Source organism: Oncorhynchus clarkii, chromosome 33 (genome assembly GCF_045791955.1).
Source record: "Oncorhynchus clarkii lewisi isolate Uvic-CL-2024 chromosome 33, UVic_Ocla_1.0, whole genome shotgun sequence".
Lineage (NCBI taxonomy): Eukaryota > Metazoa > Chordata > Actinopteri > Salmoniformes > Salmonidae > Oncorhynchus > Oncorhynchus clarkii.
In genome coordinates, this window is record NC_092179.1 from 10,992,608 (window position 1) to 11,006,997 (window position 14,390).

Here is a 14,390-nt window from a genome sequence, read left to right on the forward strand (position 1 = left end):
ACATAACCAGCTAATAAAGTGCACAATGTTATTTCTAGTACTGAATTGGAACACTACACGGTCAAAAGTATGTGGACACACACTCATTCCAAAATCATGAGCATTAATATGGAGTTGGTCCCCCCTTTTGCCACGCAAACAGCCTCCACTCTTCTGGGAAGGCTTTCCATTCAGCCACAACAGCATCAGTGAGGTTGGGCACTGATGTTGGGCGATTAGGCCTGGCTCGCAGTCTGCATTCCAATTCATCCCAAAGGTGTTCGATGGGGTTGAGGTCAAGGCTCTGTGTAGGCCAGTCAAGTTCTTCTACAACGATATTGACAAACAATTTCTACATGGACCTCGTTTTGTGCACGGAGGCATTGTCATGCTGAAACAGGAAAGGGCCTTCACTGTTGCCACAAAGTTGGAAGCGCAGAATTGTCTAGAATGTTATTGTGTGTTGTAGCATTAAGATTTCCCTTCACTAGAACTAAGGGGCCTAGCCCAAACCATGTAAACAGCCCCAGACCATTATTCCTGCTCCACCAAACTTTACAGTTGGCACAATGCAGTCGGACAGTTAGCGTTCTCCTGGCATCCGCCAAACCTAGATTCGTCTGTCAGACTGCGAGATAGTGAAGTGTGATTCATTACTTCAGATAACGCGTTTCCACTGCTCCAGAATCCAATGGCAGTGAGCTTTACACCATTCCAGCCGACGCTTGGCATTGTGGATGGTGATCTTAGGCTTGTGTGGCTGCTTGTCCATGGAAACCCATTTCATGAAGCTCCCAACGAAAAGTTGCAACTGAGGACAGACGATTTTTTACACGCTATGGGCTTCAACACTCACATTCTGTGAGCTTGTGTGGCCTACCACTTCACAGCTGAGCCATTTTTGCTCCTAAACGTTTCCACTTCACAATAACAGCACTTACATTTCACCGGGTCAGCTATAGCAGGGCAGAAATTTGACGAACTGACTTGTTGGAAAGGTGGCATCCTATGACGGTGCCACATTGAAAGTCACTGAGTTCTTCAGTAAGGCCATTCTACTGCCAATGTTTGTCTATGGAGATTGCATGGCTGTGTGCTCGATTTTATACACCCGTCAGCAACGGGTGTGGCTGAAACAGCCATATACACTAATTTGAAGGGGTGTCCACATACCTTTGCATATACACTACCGTTCACAATTTTTGTCAATTAAAATAACATCAAATTGATCAGCAATATAGTGTAGACATGGTTCATTTTGTAAATGACTATTGTAGCTATAAAACGGCATATTTTTTTATGGAATATCTACATAGGCGTACAGAGGCCCATTATCAGCACTCCTGTGTTCCATTGGCACGTTGTGTTAGCTAATCCAAGTTTATCACTGTAAAATACTGATCATTAGGAAACCCTTTTGCAATTATGTTAGCACAGCTGAAAACTGTTGTACTGATTAAAGAAGCAATAAAACTGACCTTCTTTAGAATAGTTGAGTATCTGGGGCATCAGTATTTGTGGGTTCGATTATAGGCTCAAAATGGCCAGAAACAAAGACCTTTCTTCTGAAACTCGTCAGTCTATTCTTGTTCTGAGAAATTAAGGCTATTCCATGCGCGAAATTGCCAAGAAACTGAATATCTCGCACAGCGCTGTGTACTACTCCCGTCACAGAACAGCGCAAACTGGCCCTAACCAGAATAGAAAGAGGAGTGGGAGGCCCCGGTGCACAACTGAGCAAGAGGACAAGTACATTAGAGTGTCTAGTTTGAGAAACAGACACCTCACAAGTCCTCAGCTTTATTAAATAGTACCCGCAAAAAACGAGTCTCAACATCAACAGTGAAGAGCGACACTGGGATGCTGGCCTTCTAGGCAGAGTTGCAAAGAAAAAGCCATATCTCAGACTGGCCAATAAAAAGAAAACATTAAGATGGATAAAAGAACAAAGACACTGGACAGAGGAAGATTGGAAAAAGGTGTTATGGAAAGACAAATCTAAGTTTGAGAAGAATGAAAATATTCTGGAGGAGTGCTTGATGCCATCTGTCAAGCATGGTGGAGGCAATGTGATGGTCTGAGGGTGCTTTGGTGGTGGTTAAGTGGGAGATTTGTACAGAGTAAAAGGGATCTTGAAGGCAATCACTCAATTTTGCAATGCCATGCCATACCCTCTGGACAGCACTTCATGGGAGCCAGTTTCCTCCTACAACAGGACAATGACCCAAAGCACAGCTCCAAACTATGCAATAATTATTTAGGGAAGAAGCAGTCAGCTGGTATTCTGTCTATGATGGACTGGCCAGCACAGTCACCGTATCTCAACCCTATTGAGCTGTTGTGGGAGCAGCTTGACCCTAAGAAGTGCCCATCAAGCCAATCCAACTTGTGGGAGGTGCTTCAGGAAGCAGATTCTTTGACAAAAGCAACGCTTGAAGGACACAATTATTATTTCAATTAAAAATCGTTGTTTATAACCTTGTCAATGTCTTGACCATATTTCCTATTCATTTTGTAACTCATTTCATGTATGTTTTCATGGGAAACAAGGACATTTCTAAGTGACCCAAAACTTTTGAACGGTAGTGTATAGTGTACATACAGTATTTATCCTACTGAAGTCACTGAACAACTCAACTAAACCACCGTAGACGATGAGTCTAGAGGCAGGCAACACACTCTCTCAATATATGAGGGTGAGTTTATTGAGTTTATTTTAGGTGAGGGAGAGGTGAGCGCTTTAGCTGTGAGCCTGACAGGAGAGGGGTGTTAGTGAGAAATGAGCAGTGTGAGCGCTTAGCAGGCAGTGTGGGCAGAACAGTGTGAGTGTATCACAATGTGAGTTGGAGGCGACAGCACAGCGTCTGAGGAACAGTGAGCGTATGTGGCAGGAAGTGTGTGCTTGCAGGCCCAAATCAACATGAGACATTGAGGACACATGATCCTAATTATGGTTTTCAAACAGGTGGCGCCGCAGGTGACTCGTTCACACCACTGAAGCACCTTTTGCCGCCCACCATTATCACCAGGTAGTATAACGTAGGTCTTACCATAGGACAACCGTAAAACAACCATAATACACCCTAGGAGGAGAAAGAGAGAAACACACCTGTAAGACAAGGCTCCAGCAAAATGACTCTCGATGTAGGTGTCCATGACGGGCTTGAAATGATGGAACTTGCTGTCCTGTAGCAGGTTAATGATGTGGACCTGAAAGAGGAAGGGAAATAACTCAGTCACATGCTTGCTACAAAATGCAACACTCTTTATTTAGCCAACAACGAACGTCATTGTAAATAAGAATTTGTTCTTAACTGACTTGCCTAGTTAAATAAAGGTTACATTCCAAAAAAGATAGATATTATTCAACCTAACCTAACCAACCTAACCTAACCTTCAACCTAACCTCCTATGTGACACAAACTGGCCTAGTTGTCCACATTCATCATGCAGTCACAAAGGCAGTTTGATTGCCTCACTTTCACCCATGATGAAGAAGAGCAGAGCAGAGATGAATGAATGAGTGAGTGAGTGAGTGAGTGAGTGAGTGAGTGAGTGATTGATTGACTGGACCAAGTCAATTGCAAGCAGATCAATCCCTCAGCTCTATATTAGAGCGATGCAGCATGTCTGGGATTGATCAGCGAAGGCTGTGAAGCGTTACAATATTAAGCACATCCATTGGCTCAAGCTTCCAGTGTGTGTGTGTGTGTGTGTGTGTGTGTGTGTGTCTGTGTTCACCATGCATCATTGCACTTTTTCTCTCTGACCACAGTAAGCCACTATTGGACACAGGCCTTCTTCTCTAATGAGGCTTGGTCTACTTCCCAACTCATGCGCACGCACACACACAATTAGTTCTGCAGTCATGACATCCCAATCCTGGCTCCAACCAGCATTCAACCAGCAGTGTGTCGAATCAACTAACGATTTAGCTGTCAGGGAGGGAGAACACAATATGCTAGGAAATAGAAGACCCCAGAAGCAGTAGCCACTTACCAGGCAGTCAAACACCTTCAGCCCATACCTCTGAGAACTCTCGTCCAAGATCCCAAAGAGTGTATCAAGTGTGTCCTGTAGAAACTGGTGAGGGAGAGATAGAGCGATAGACATACATGAGTGAATATCTGTGAGATCACGTGGTGACAATCATATGATACATCTATAAAACACATCTAGAACACATTTCTGTTTTGAAGATGGGCAGACTTTTTCAAGCAAATCACAAAAAGGCCAATCTAAACAGGACATCGTTTGAGTGACGTGATCCTGAACCAATCAGGGTGAAGATGGGAGGCCCCGGGGAGGGGCGGTACCTTGACTATCTCAGAGCCATCGATCTCTTTCAGCTTTAACAGGCTGTCATTGATCCTCTCTGGGTGGGCTCTCCACTTCAGCAGGTCTAACATGTCACCTACAGAGACACGTGAAGAGAAACAACGACCGTTACATCATGGACAACCTCAGTTAGTGAGAGACTGTTGACTCTTGGTTCCTAGACACACACACCCGCACAGAGAGAAACATACAGATGTAGGATCTTAATTTGAGCCAGTTTGCTACAGCAGGAAAATAATCCTGCAGCTAAAAAAAAAAACTACATTCAAATAAATCACAAGTTTGCATTTCCTCAGCAACAAAAGTGATCAAATTAAAGACTCTACATCTGCACAGTAGCCTGGGTTTCTGCATGAAATGGCAACGTGCCGTTGTCTTGTCAAACAATATCATGGCAAGGCAATGAAGAAGCGTTATTGAATACACTACCCTGAGTATCCGTACAGAGAAACAACTTTGCATCACTATTTGGGAAATCTAGAACATTTCTGTCAAAGCAATACGAGGGCGTATGGTTTAAGTGCTATAATTGAATTACTGAAGCTCCTTCTGGGGAAAAAAAAACAATGCAATTCTATTCTATTTAAAAGATATAATAAGAAAACACATTTACATTCAAACAATCCACAAAAATCAAAATAATGACGCCATCTCATAATGTAGCGAGCTTTAAAAAGACATAAAGCTATTCTCCCAGTGTTAAAATCCCCAGACGATATGAATAAAATATCTGGGTTGAAGAATAAAGGACTCAGTCTCCACCTGCACTTCTGAAGGTGTCTGCAACATGCTGTCAGTCTAGATGTGAGGAAGTACCTGTATTTCCCCAGACAATAAACTAGACATATTCCTTGCACAATGTCTCGACTCACTTTGTGCAGCTCACATTTCAGAATATTTACACGGAGTGGTAGACCGTTTGAGAATTCAGCAATTCTACAGTAATATTCAAGGCAAGACAACGACTCCGGACGAGTCAGAAAAAGACCCGATTACACTTTACACTAGTAAGTGATCTGTCGCTGGATAATAGATCAATAGAATGTTGGAGCAGGCCTACAGTGGTGTGGGAAAGGTGTGGGTCTACTGGTTCGGGTGTAGGTCTACCGTGCAGATGCATGCTCTAGTACTTTTGACTTCCACTCTTACCATTCTGTGTGAGTTTAGTGGAACAGAGGAAGGAGGTGATCCAAAAACATTCCTTGGTGCCTTTCACAGCCTGGTTGTTGCCGGGCAGATTGGCTTTGGAGAAGGGCAGCTTGAGGTAGCAGCTCGAGTCCTGGAGGTTAGCATTCTCCTCACACTGAAAGGAGCAGAGATGCAGCAGTGGGTTAGAGCCACTACAGGAGACTGGAGAAAAAGGCTAATGTACTACGGTATTTGGTTCATTACTTAACTGCATTCTCAAACATTAAGGAGTTTCTTCCACTACAATATGCTGCTTCCATACACCCCGGAAAGTGCTCATGGTGGGATTTAATATATTATTATTATTATCACCATCATTCAAACTACAGTATATTTCTTTCAATTAAACATGGCAAAGGGCTGGGGACACTATAAAGTGAGCACTGTGCATTTTCCATTTCTCCAACTTTAAATGATTTTAGCCATGCTTTCTAATGTATCGGCACAGACTGGAAAGTATTTTGTAGCTCGTGTTTAAGTGTGTTCTGACTAACAGTTCAGGCAGGCTACTCCCACGCTGACGCCTACTAGTGCTGAATCCCTCTTCCCCATTTTGGCGATGAGGAACTAGGCCATGTCAATTTCTTTCAGCTTTTTGACCTGACTTCCATCTGACGGTAAGTGGATTTTCTACGGCAATGAAAACAACACAAGACGACTCCCCTCAACTCCCCTAAAATCCTACGGAGAACTGGCTGTCTCAGGTAATAGCACATCAGAGAGCCACAAAAGGGGAGACGCGTGTACGCACTTCAAAGCGCACGGCTCCAAAAGCAGCTGTATTTGTTATGAATTATAGCACTTCACGCATCTGAAGCCAGGCCAAGGTGTTTTTTTAAATCTCTCGGTTTCTCCTGCATTAGGGGAAATGACCTGTCAGCAGAGGGAGTCTTCTTAATGAGGTGGTGAGCTGGACGAGGAAAGAGCAGCGGGGTCAACCTGCAGAGAGCCAAGCCCAGAACCACAGGGAGGGAGTGTCTGCATAACGGTTCTTCCTACTGTCTCAACTCCTCTGTTCTCTCCCTGTAGGACTGTCCAACTAAGATGGTTCTAGACAACCTATAACCTGTCGGTCTCTCTACAGTACCTTGGATTATATTGTCTCTCTTTCAGGACAAAACCTCTTTAACCCTGCCGTTGTGTCTTTCTCCGTCTCAGAATAGTCCAGACTATCCACAACCCGTGCATGCTCTCTTACCCTGCCTTAGGTGCTAACAAGCCCTGCCCGTCTCTCAGAACAGTTCCTTGCTAGCCTACAGTGAACTATTGTGTGCTCTGTAACCTCTGTCTCTGCAGCTTATGCTCCCTAGCCCCGTCTATCTCAACCTGCAATTACTCAGAGCTACACCCAAAACAGGCCCCGTAGTGCAGAGCTATGTTTAATTGGCAATGCCTGAGGGTTGGTTTAGCTGCTGTTTGCTTTGGACAGGGCATGTGTGAAGTGGAGAGCTTACTGGGGTAGCAATAAAACCAGCTGGGATGGCAAGCGCCTGTTTATGACAGAGTATGAGCTGGAAAAGTCTCAACGGGAAATAGCCGTGTGAGCATGTGATATACGTGTGTGTGTGAGTGTGTATTTGTGCATGTTTGAGTGAGTGCTCACAGAAAATACCCACCCACCCAGCGTGTGCGCACACACACACACACACACACACACACACCTCACACACACACACACACACACACACACACACACACACACGGTTAGTGGACATCACATACACAGATATTACTCATCTTCCTGCTAGCCTGCTCATTGCAGAAGCACCTGACCCACCTAAGCCTTCACTGTGGAGCCATGCAGCCCCAAATCAATAATAATAATACCGGGACTGCATTATTACAGCGTTTTCCCCCCTCAAGGTCTCAAAGAGACGTGCGTTAAACGTCATGGACTGACTCATCCGCCACTAACGTGGAGCGCCTACCTAAGTGACGACTACCACGGTGGACGGGTGAGAAATGACTGCGTGTGTGCGTGCGTGCGCACGGTAGGACCCCGGTACCTTGTGAATGATGAGCTCATGGGTGCCGTCCGGCAGTGTCCGTCCGTCCTCCTGCATCAGATGAACGAAGGAGTAGCCAAACAGCTTCTTCTCTCCTTTGTCTTTGGCTGTGGAACACCGCACACATTCCAACGTCACTGTCCCGGGAAAACACACAGGTCGCCGCTACTTTCGGCTACCCTACGATCAGACAGCTATACTATAGAGCACTAGACGGCGCCGTTACGCATCACAGGTGGCTGGTGGCACCTTAATTGGAGAAGACGGCGCTACAGCAATGGCTGGAATGGAGTTCATTCCATTTACTCCACTCCAGCCATTATTATGAGCCCTCCTCCCCTCACCAGACTCCCGTGTTATGCATCCGTTCAACCCGAAAGCTCTAATCTCTATTTTAAGAGCCTTGGGGGAAGTGAGGGAAAATGGCACCTTTAAGGTAGCAGGTTGAAAAACAACACCTATGAGTCATAGTTGTGTAGAGGCTGCAGTATGCCCATAAGGGCAGCCTTGTGTCAGAGCAGGAGGTGGACATCACATGAGAGGTGTTCCTCAGTGTCGTGGGAGAGGGAGACCTACCGAGACTCGCTCAACTACAGGCCTGGAAGAGGAATGTGAGGAGATTCTGAGACACAGGCCCTTTTTACACTGACGAATGTTGAAGGAGATTCCAGAATAGACTAATTAAGAATAGACTAATTACTAATTACTGTCATGTAAAGCTGTGAAATGCTCACGTCTAGCTAGCTAGCAATAACTGCTTTTGTCTTGAAGCTAAAATGTAATGAGTGTACGGACAATCATTCTATTTATTGTTGTCTACACATGCTTGTGAATTGTTGCATTATTCAAGTGTGTAATATTGTTAAGATGAAGACATATTTATTGCATACCCTTACAAAAAAAAGATGGCAGTCAAGAGTGCAGTATAACTGCAGTCCTTCTGCAATTACTGTGTCCAAAATACCACAGTCGGATGAAGGTACTGCACTTTTACTGCGGTTTCAAAACTGCAACGTTGCTTTGTAGCGGCTACAGTTTGGCTAACGTGACTGGGATATTTACGGTCAATTTTAAGCTGCAGTGCAAGAATGTCTGTTGCCAAGCCCCCAAACTCTCTCTCTGCAACAACGCCCAAAAGGCTGGCAAAAGGCGTATAGCTGAGTCACACTGTACTGTACCGGTGCACCCTCCCTGCATACCTCATAAGCTTACGATAACTTGACCGTCCGTTGCTAATGTCAATTGAAAAGTTAACGTACATATTATGTCAATTGAAATCACATCGTGGTGCCTCCGCTGCAACTCTTGAATCTAAATAAGCCCACAGATCTCTGTAAATGTCTCCCCTGACCTCTGACCCAACTGTGACCTCTGACCTTGCGGCTTCTGCCCCACACATTGTCGCCAATTTAGCGACTTGGTCACTATATTTTTGAAAGGTTTTCAGACAGGCAGAGAAGCACAAGGGGGGGTGCGGTGGGAGTGGGGTTGAAAACACTACATTAGATACCGCGGCAAGAAATTGGTGCAGTGACATCGTCGTGGCAACGGCGAAACGTCATCTAGCAAATAGCGGCTCGCACTGAAAAATAGTTGTCAACAATGGCCCCAGAGTCTCAACAGATAGCTGTTACCATAGAAACAAAGTAGAAGCTCAAACTGCAATCACTGGAGCCACCACCAAATGTAAGATATTGGTGTTAGATGTGTGTGAGACACGGTAGGTGGTGGTGGTGTTGTGGGTAAAGTTGTTGTGTGTTGTAATGTTCTTGACTTGTGCTTCAGTTGTGTATGTCATCTGTTCTCTGGGCAGGTTAGCCTCGACAGTGGGTTAAAATAGCACCTGACAAACAGTAAACACTCCACACCCATAATATCACTGGCTGTGCTTCAGGATCATCGCAAGCTAAAGTTCCTTTAGAGAGATAGAGTCGGCATTAATAACCCAATGTCAACTGAACCGGCCTCCAAACTCTACAGGGCCACAGAGCACATCAACATTTAGTGTGAGAGAGTCTGTTATCCCCAAATCACACATAAGAGGAGTCATGACTGACTTGATATTAGTCTCATAATACAAAACATGTACACTACCGTTCAAAAGTGTGGGGTCACTTAGAAAATGTCCTTGTTAATATTGTAAATAACTATTGTAGCTGGAAACGGCAGATTCTTTATGGAATATCTACATAGGCATACAGAGGCCCATTATCAGCAACCATCCCTCCTGTGTTCCAATGGCACGTTGTGTCAGCTAATTCAAGTTTATCATTTTAAAAGGCTAATTGATCATTAGAAAACCCTTATGTTAGCACAGCTGAAAACTGTTGTCCTGATTAAAGAAGCAATACAACTGGCCTTCTGTAAACTAGTTGAGTATCTGGAGCAACAACAATTGTGGGTTTGATTACAGGCTCAAAATGGCCAGAAACAAAGACTTTCTTCTGAAAATCGACAGTCTATTCTTGTTCTGAGAAATGAAGACTATTCCATGCGAGAAATGTCCAAGAAACTGAAGATCGTGTACAACGTTGTGTACTATTCCCTTCACAGAACAGCACAAACTGGCCCTAACCAGAATAGAAAGAGGAGTGGGAGGCCCCGGTGCACAATTAAGCAAGACAAGTACATTAGAGTGTCTAGTTTGAGAAACAGACGCCCCACGTTATCAACTGGTAGCTTCATTAAATAGTACCCGCAAAACACCAGTCTCATCGTCAACAGTGAAGAGACGACTCCGGGATGCTGGCCTTCTAGGCAGAGTTGCAAAGAAAAAGCCATATCTCAGACTGGCTAATAATAAGAAAAGATGGCCAAAATAACACAGACACTGGATAGAGGAATCTAAGTTTGAGGTGTTCGGATCACAAAGAAAAACATTAGTGAGACGCAGAAAAAATGAAAAGATGCTGGAGGAGTGCTTGTGACGCCATCTGTCAAGCATGGTGGAGGCAATGTGATGGCCTGGGGGTGCTTTGGTGATGGTAAAGTGGGAGATTTGTACAGGGTAAAAGGGATCTTGAAGAAGCAAGGCTATCACTTCATTTTACAATGCCATGCAATACCCTGTGGACGGAGCTTAATTGGAGCCAATTTCCTCCTACAACAGGACAATCACCCAAAGCACAGCTCCAAACTATTTAGGGATGAAGCAGTCAGCTGGTATTCTGTCTATGATGGACTGGCCAACACAGTCACCGGATCTCAACCCTACTGAGCTGTTGTGGGAGCAGCTTGACCGTATGGTACATAAGAAGTGCCCATCAAGCCAATCCAACTTGTGGGAGGTGCTTCAGGAAGCATGGGGTGAAATCTCTTCAGATTACCTCAACAAATTGACAACTAGAATGCCAAAGGCTGCAAGTCTGTAATTGCTGCAAATGGAGGATTCTTTGACGAAAGCAAAGTTAGAAGGACACAATTATTATTTCAATTAAAAATCATTATTTATAACCTTGTCAATGTCTTGACTATATTTCCTATTCATTTTGTAACTCGTTTCATGTATGTTTTCATGGGAAACAAGGACATATCTAAGTGACCCAAACTTTTGAAAGGTAGTGTATATAGTAATATTGGAGTACACAATATTGGAGCACACAATATTGGAGCAGCATGATGACACCAGGGCGTAATAACAACCCACACAAGGTGAAAATAACAGTGCAGTGTGTGGTAAGGATCTCCAGCAGAGAGTGAGAGCCAGAGTGAATGGTCACTCACGCAACAGGGTGAACAGACAGACTGACGGGCCAGGTCATTATCAGTTGGGTTCATTAGGGTGGGCTGCTGTGGGAGTTTACACAGCTAAGTGTGCAGTAAACACACACACACACACACACACACACACACACACACACAACCAGAAAAACATACACACACAAGCATCCTTCTTCCCCCATACAAACAATACACTATCCCAGAGTAGTGGTAGAGTACAGTAGTGTCTTACTGGAGCAGTGTCTGAACTCAAAGCGGACATGAGAGCCCCTGAACATGTCCACAGGGATGGGTAGTTTGATCTGCTCAGCCCAGCGGGGACTGTTGTTGTGGTAGAGCACAAAGGAGTGGTACACATCCCCACCAGGCTCCCCTGAACCAGCCGCTACATAACTCTGGAGGAGAGAGAGAACAGGAGAGGTAGAGAGGTAGGGCGGTAGAGAAAGAGGGGGAGGATAAAGAGAGGGGAGAGAAAGGAGGGAGGGAGGAGAGAGAGGATAGATGGGGAGAGAGGGGAGAGGAAAGAGAGGAGGGGTAGATAAGAGAGGGCAGAGGGGAGAGGAGAGAGGAAACAGAGGAGGGGTAGATAAGAGAGGGCAGAGGGGAGAGGAGAGAGTGGGGAGAGAGGGGTGTTAATAGGTAGGTGGAGATGAAAGCAAGAAATGGTGAGAGGAGGGAGATTGCAGGACACACACACTGTTTACTGGACCTGTGACGCACAGCACTCTCTGTCTCTCGCTCTGTATGGAGTGAGTGACAGGGTTGCATGCAGAAGAGAGCTCTACTGGCAGCAGAATCAAATCTATTTTCTGTGTATGGCAGCAGCATCCTGTCCGATCAGGAAACCACAGTGTTTTTACAGAGAAAACAAGTAACCTACCAATGGACCAACACTCATCCTCATCAACACTCAACCAGACGTACCCATATAGGCCTTCGACATTAGACAACCTTAGCCTCGTTCAGCCTGACTGATACAGTACAGCTATGAGAATTGAAAGCCCAATCATGGCTGTAATATGAAAAACTAAATTTGCTCAAAGTAATGAATGGCGTAATTAAGGAATGTGTCATCTTACCTTCATGACCTGGCCTTCGATGTCCAACACATAGACCGTGATCTCCACGTTCCTGGCAACGCTCTTCCCTCCTTTCTCAAACTCTCCTTTCTCCAACGTCATGTACAGGTCATTCCTCATCTCTCCTGCAGGAGAGTGAACAGAGTGGTTCCAATAACCTGTGTGTGAGTAAACTTAAGCCACGTTTCGGCCTGCGGTGCCGTGTTCTCTTTCGTGGTCGAAGTAACAGACGCCCTCATCTAGTGTTTGATTGATTCTATTTTCAATGTAGAAACATATTAGTAATTTGCTTCATTCTATAGCTAGAGGACTCCTGATATTTACAGGAGTGAGAGGTATATATTTTTTGGTCTGTCTGTTGTGTTCTAGTACGGCCTTTTTGCTAGTGAGGGCCATCGACTTTAAGTGCTGCCTGTCTACCCAGTGGCCTACTTGGTGTGCGAACTGCTGACTGCTATTAAATCTCAGGTGATTGTTGACACATCAACCAGGATCGAGGGGTAGATCAATTTGTGACTTGTTTTTGTAACCAGTGACAGTATTGGAGGGGGAGTGGTTTCATCTCTCCTAGACAATCGGCAATTAGTACAGGGAGGTGTAAGCGGGGGTCGTGTCATTGGCGGTTATGTCACAAAACTAAGACCATCGCCGAAACAAAGTTGTTCGAGGAAGGCTCCACACCACTCTCTCACCTCTCCCGATAGGCTTTACAGACTCTTCCCACCCCTTGGCTGCAACCGTTCTAATGTAGTGTATACTGTGCAAACATCCCATGTGGAATTCTGTGTTCTCTGGCACATGTTTGGAACAGCGGTCAAGAACGCAGAGTTCATCTCAGCCTATGCTGCCCTTCAGTCCCTTGACGTTTTGGCCCTGACGGAGACATGGATCACCCCAGAAAACACTGATAATCCCTATGCTCTTCCTTCATCGGACTATGTTTTCTCTCATAGTCCGAGAGCATCTGGTCATTGCGGTGGTGGAACAGGGCTACTCATTTCTCCTAAGCGGAGATGTTCTCTTTTCTCCCTCTCTCACCTGTCCATCTCCTGATTTGAATTCCATGCTGTCATTGTCACTTGTCCAGTCAAGCTTAACATTATTGTCATCCATCGCCCACCAGGTGCCCTTGGAGAATTGCTCAATGAGCTTCACATCTTGATAAGCTCCTTTCCTGACAATGGCTCACCGGCTTTTCGTACTTGGCAACTTCAACCTCCCAATGTCTTCTTTCGATTCATTGCTTTCCAACTCTCTCTTTCCCTCCTCGCCTCTTTTCACCTCACGCTTTCGCAATCCCCACCAACTCACAAGGCAGGCAATATTCTTGACCTCATCTTTACTAGAGGCTGTTCGCCTACTAATCTCACTGCAATCCCTATCCAGGTCACTACTTTGCTTCCTTTCTGTCTCCTTTCCTCCAACCCTAACCGCTCAGCCCCTACCCAGATGCTCATGCACTGTCACAATATTCACTCTCTCACCTCTTCTATCCTATCATCCTTCTCCCTCCTGTCTCCTGATTCTGCATCTTCAACCCTACTCTCCTCCCTTTCCACATCCTATGACTCGCACTGTCCCTTCTCCTCCCGGCCAGGTCGGCCCTCCCCTCGCTCTCCTTGGCTGAGTGACTCATTGCGAGCGTACAGAACAGGGATGAGGGCAGCTGAGCAAAAATAGCGCAAAACTAAACTTCCAGAGGACCTATCATCCTTTCACTTCCTCATCTCTACCTTCTCTTCCTATGTATTCCTCTGTAAGTGGCTGAAGCCACTTTCAATTTCAAGCGTCTGCCTCTAACCCTAGGAAACTCTTTTCTACCTTCTCCTCCCTCCTTAATCCTCCATCCCCTCCCTCTCTGCCGAGTATTTTGTCAACCACTTTGAAAAAAAGTTTGACTACATCCACTACTCATTCACTCAGCCTATTGAGTCCACTGGTCTCAATCACTCAGAACTACCCGTATTTCTTGAACTCTTTCTCCCCTCTCTCTCCAGATGATATCATGTGACTAGTAAGGTCTGGCCGCCCGACAACCAGCCCGCTCGACCCCATCCCCTCCTCCCTTCTCCAGACCATC

General features: G+C 45.4%; 1 protein-coding gene across 3 annotated transcripts in view; it reads right to left on the reverse strand.

The window, feature by feature from the left end:
• Positions 1-14,390, reverse strand: part of LOC139392674 (dedicator of cytokinesis protein 4-like) — a 148,459-nt gene that overhangs the window by 54,799 nt on the left and 79,270 nt on the right. For all 3 annotated transcript variants that reach the window (XM_071140829.1, XM_071140827.1, XM_071140828.1), the window contains exons 14-20: positions 12,311-12,435; positions 11,464-11,626; positions 7,512-7,618; positions 5,467-5,620; positions 4,296-4,393; positions 3,979-4,062; positions 3,089-3,189 (exon numbers count right to left, since the gene is read on the reverse strand). In XM_071140829.1, coding sequence (XP_070996930.1) covers positions 3,089-3,189; positions 3,979-4,062; positions 4,296-4,393; positions 5,467-5,620; positions 7,512-7,618; positions 11,464-11,626; positions 12,311-12,435 — 832 coding nt within the window. The remainder of the gene's footprint in view (positions 1-3,088; positions 3,190-3,978; positions 4,063-4,295; positions 4,394-5,466; positions 5,621-7,511; positions 7,619-11,463; positions 11,627-12,310; positions 12,436-14,390) is intronic.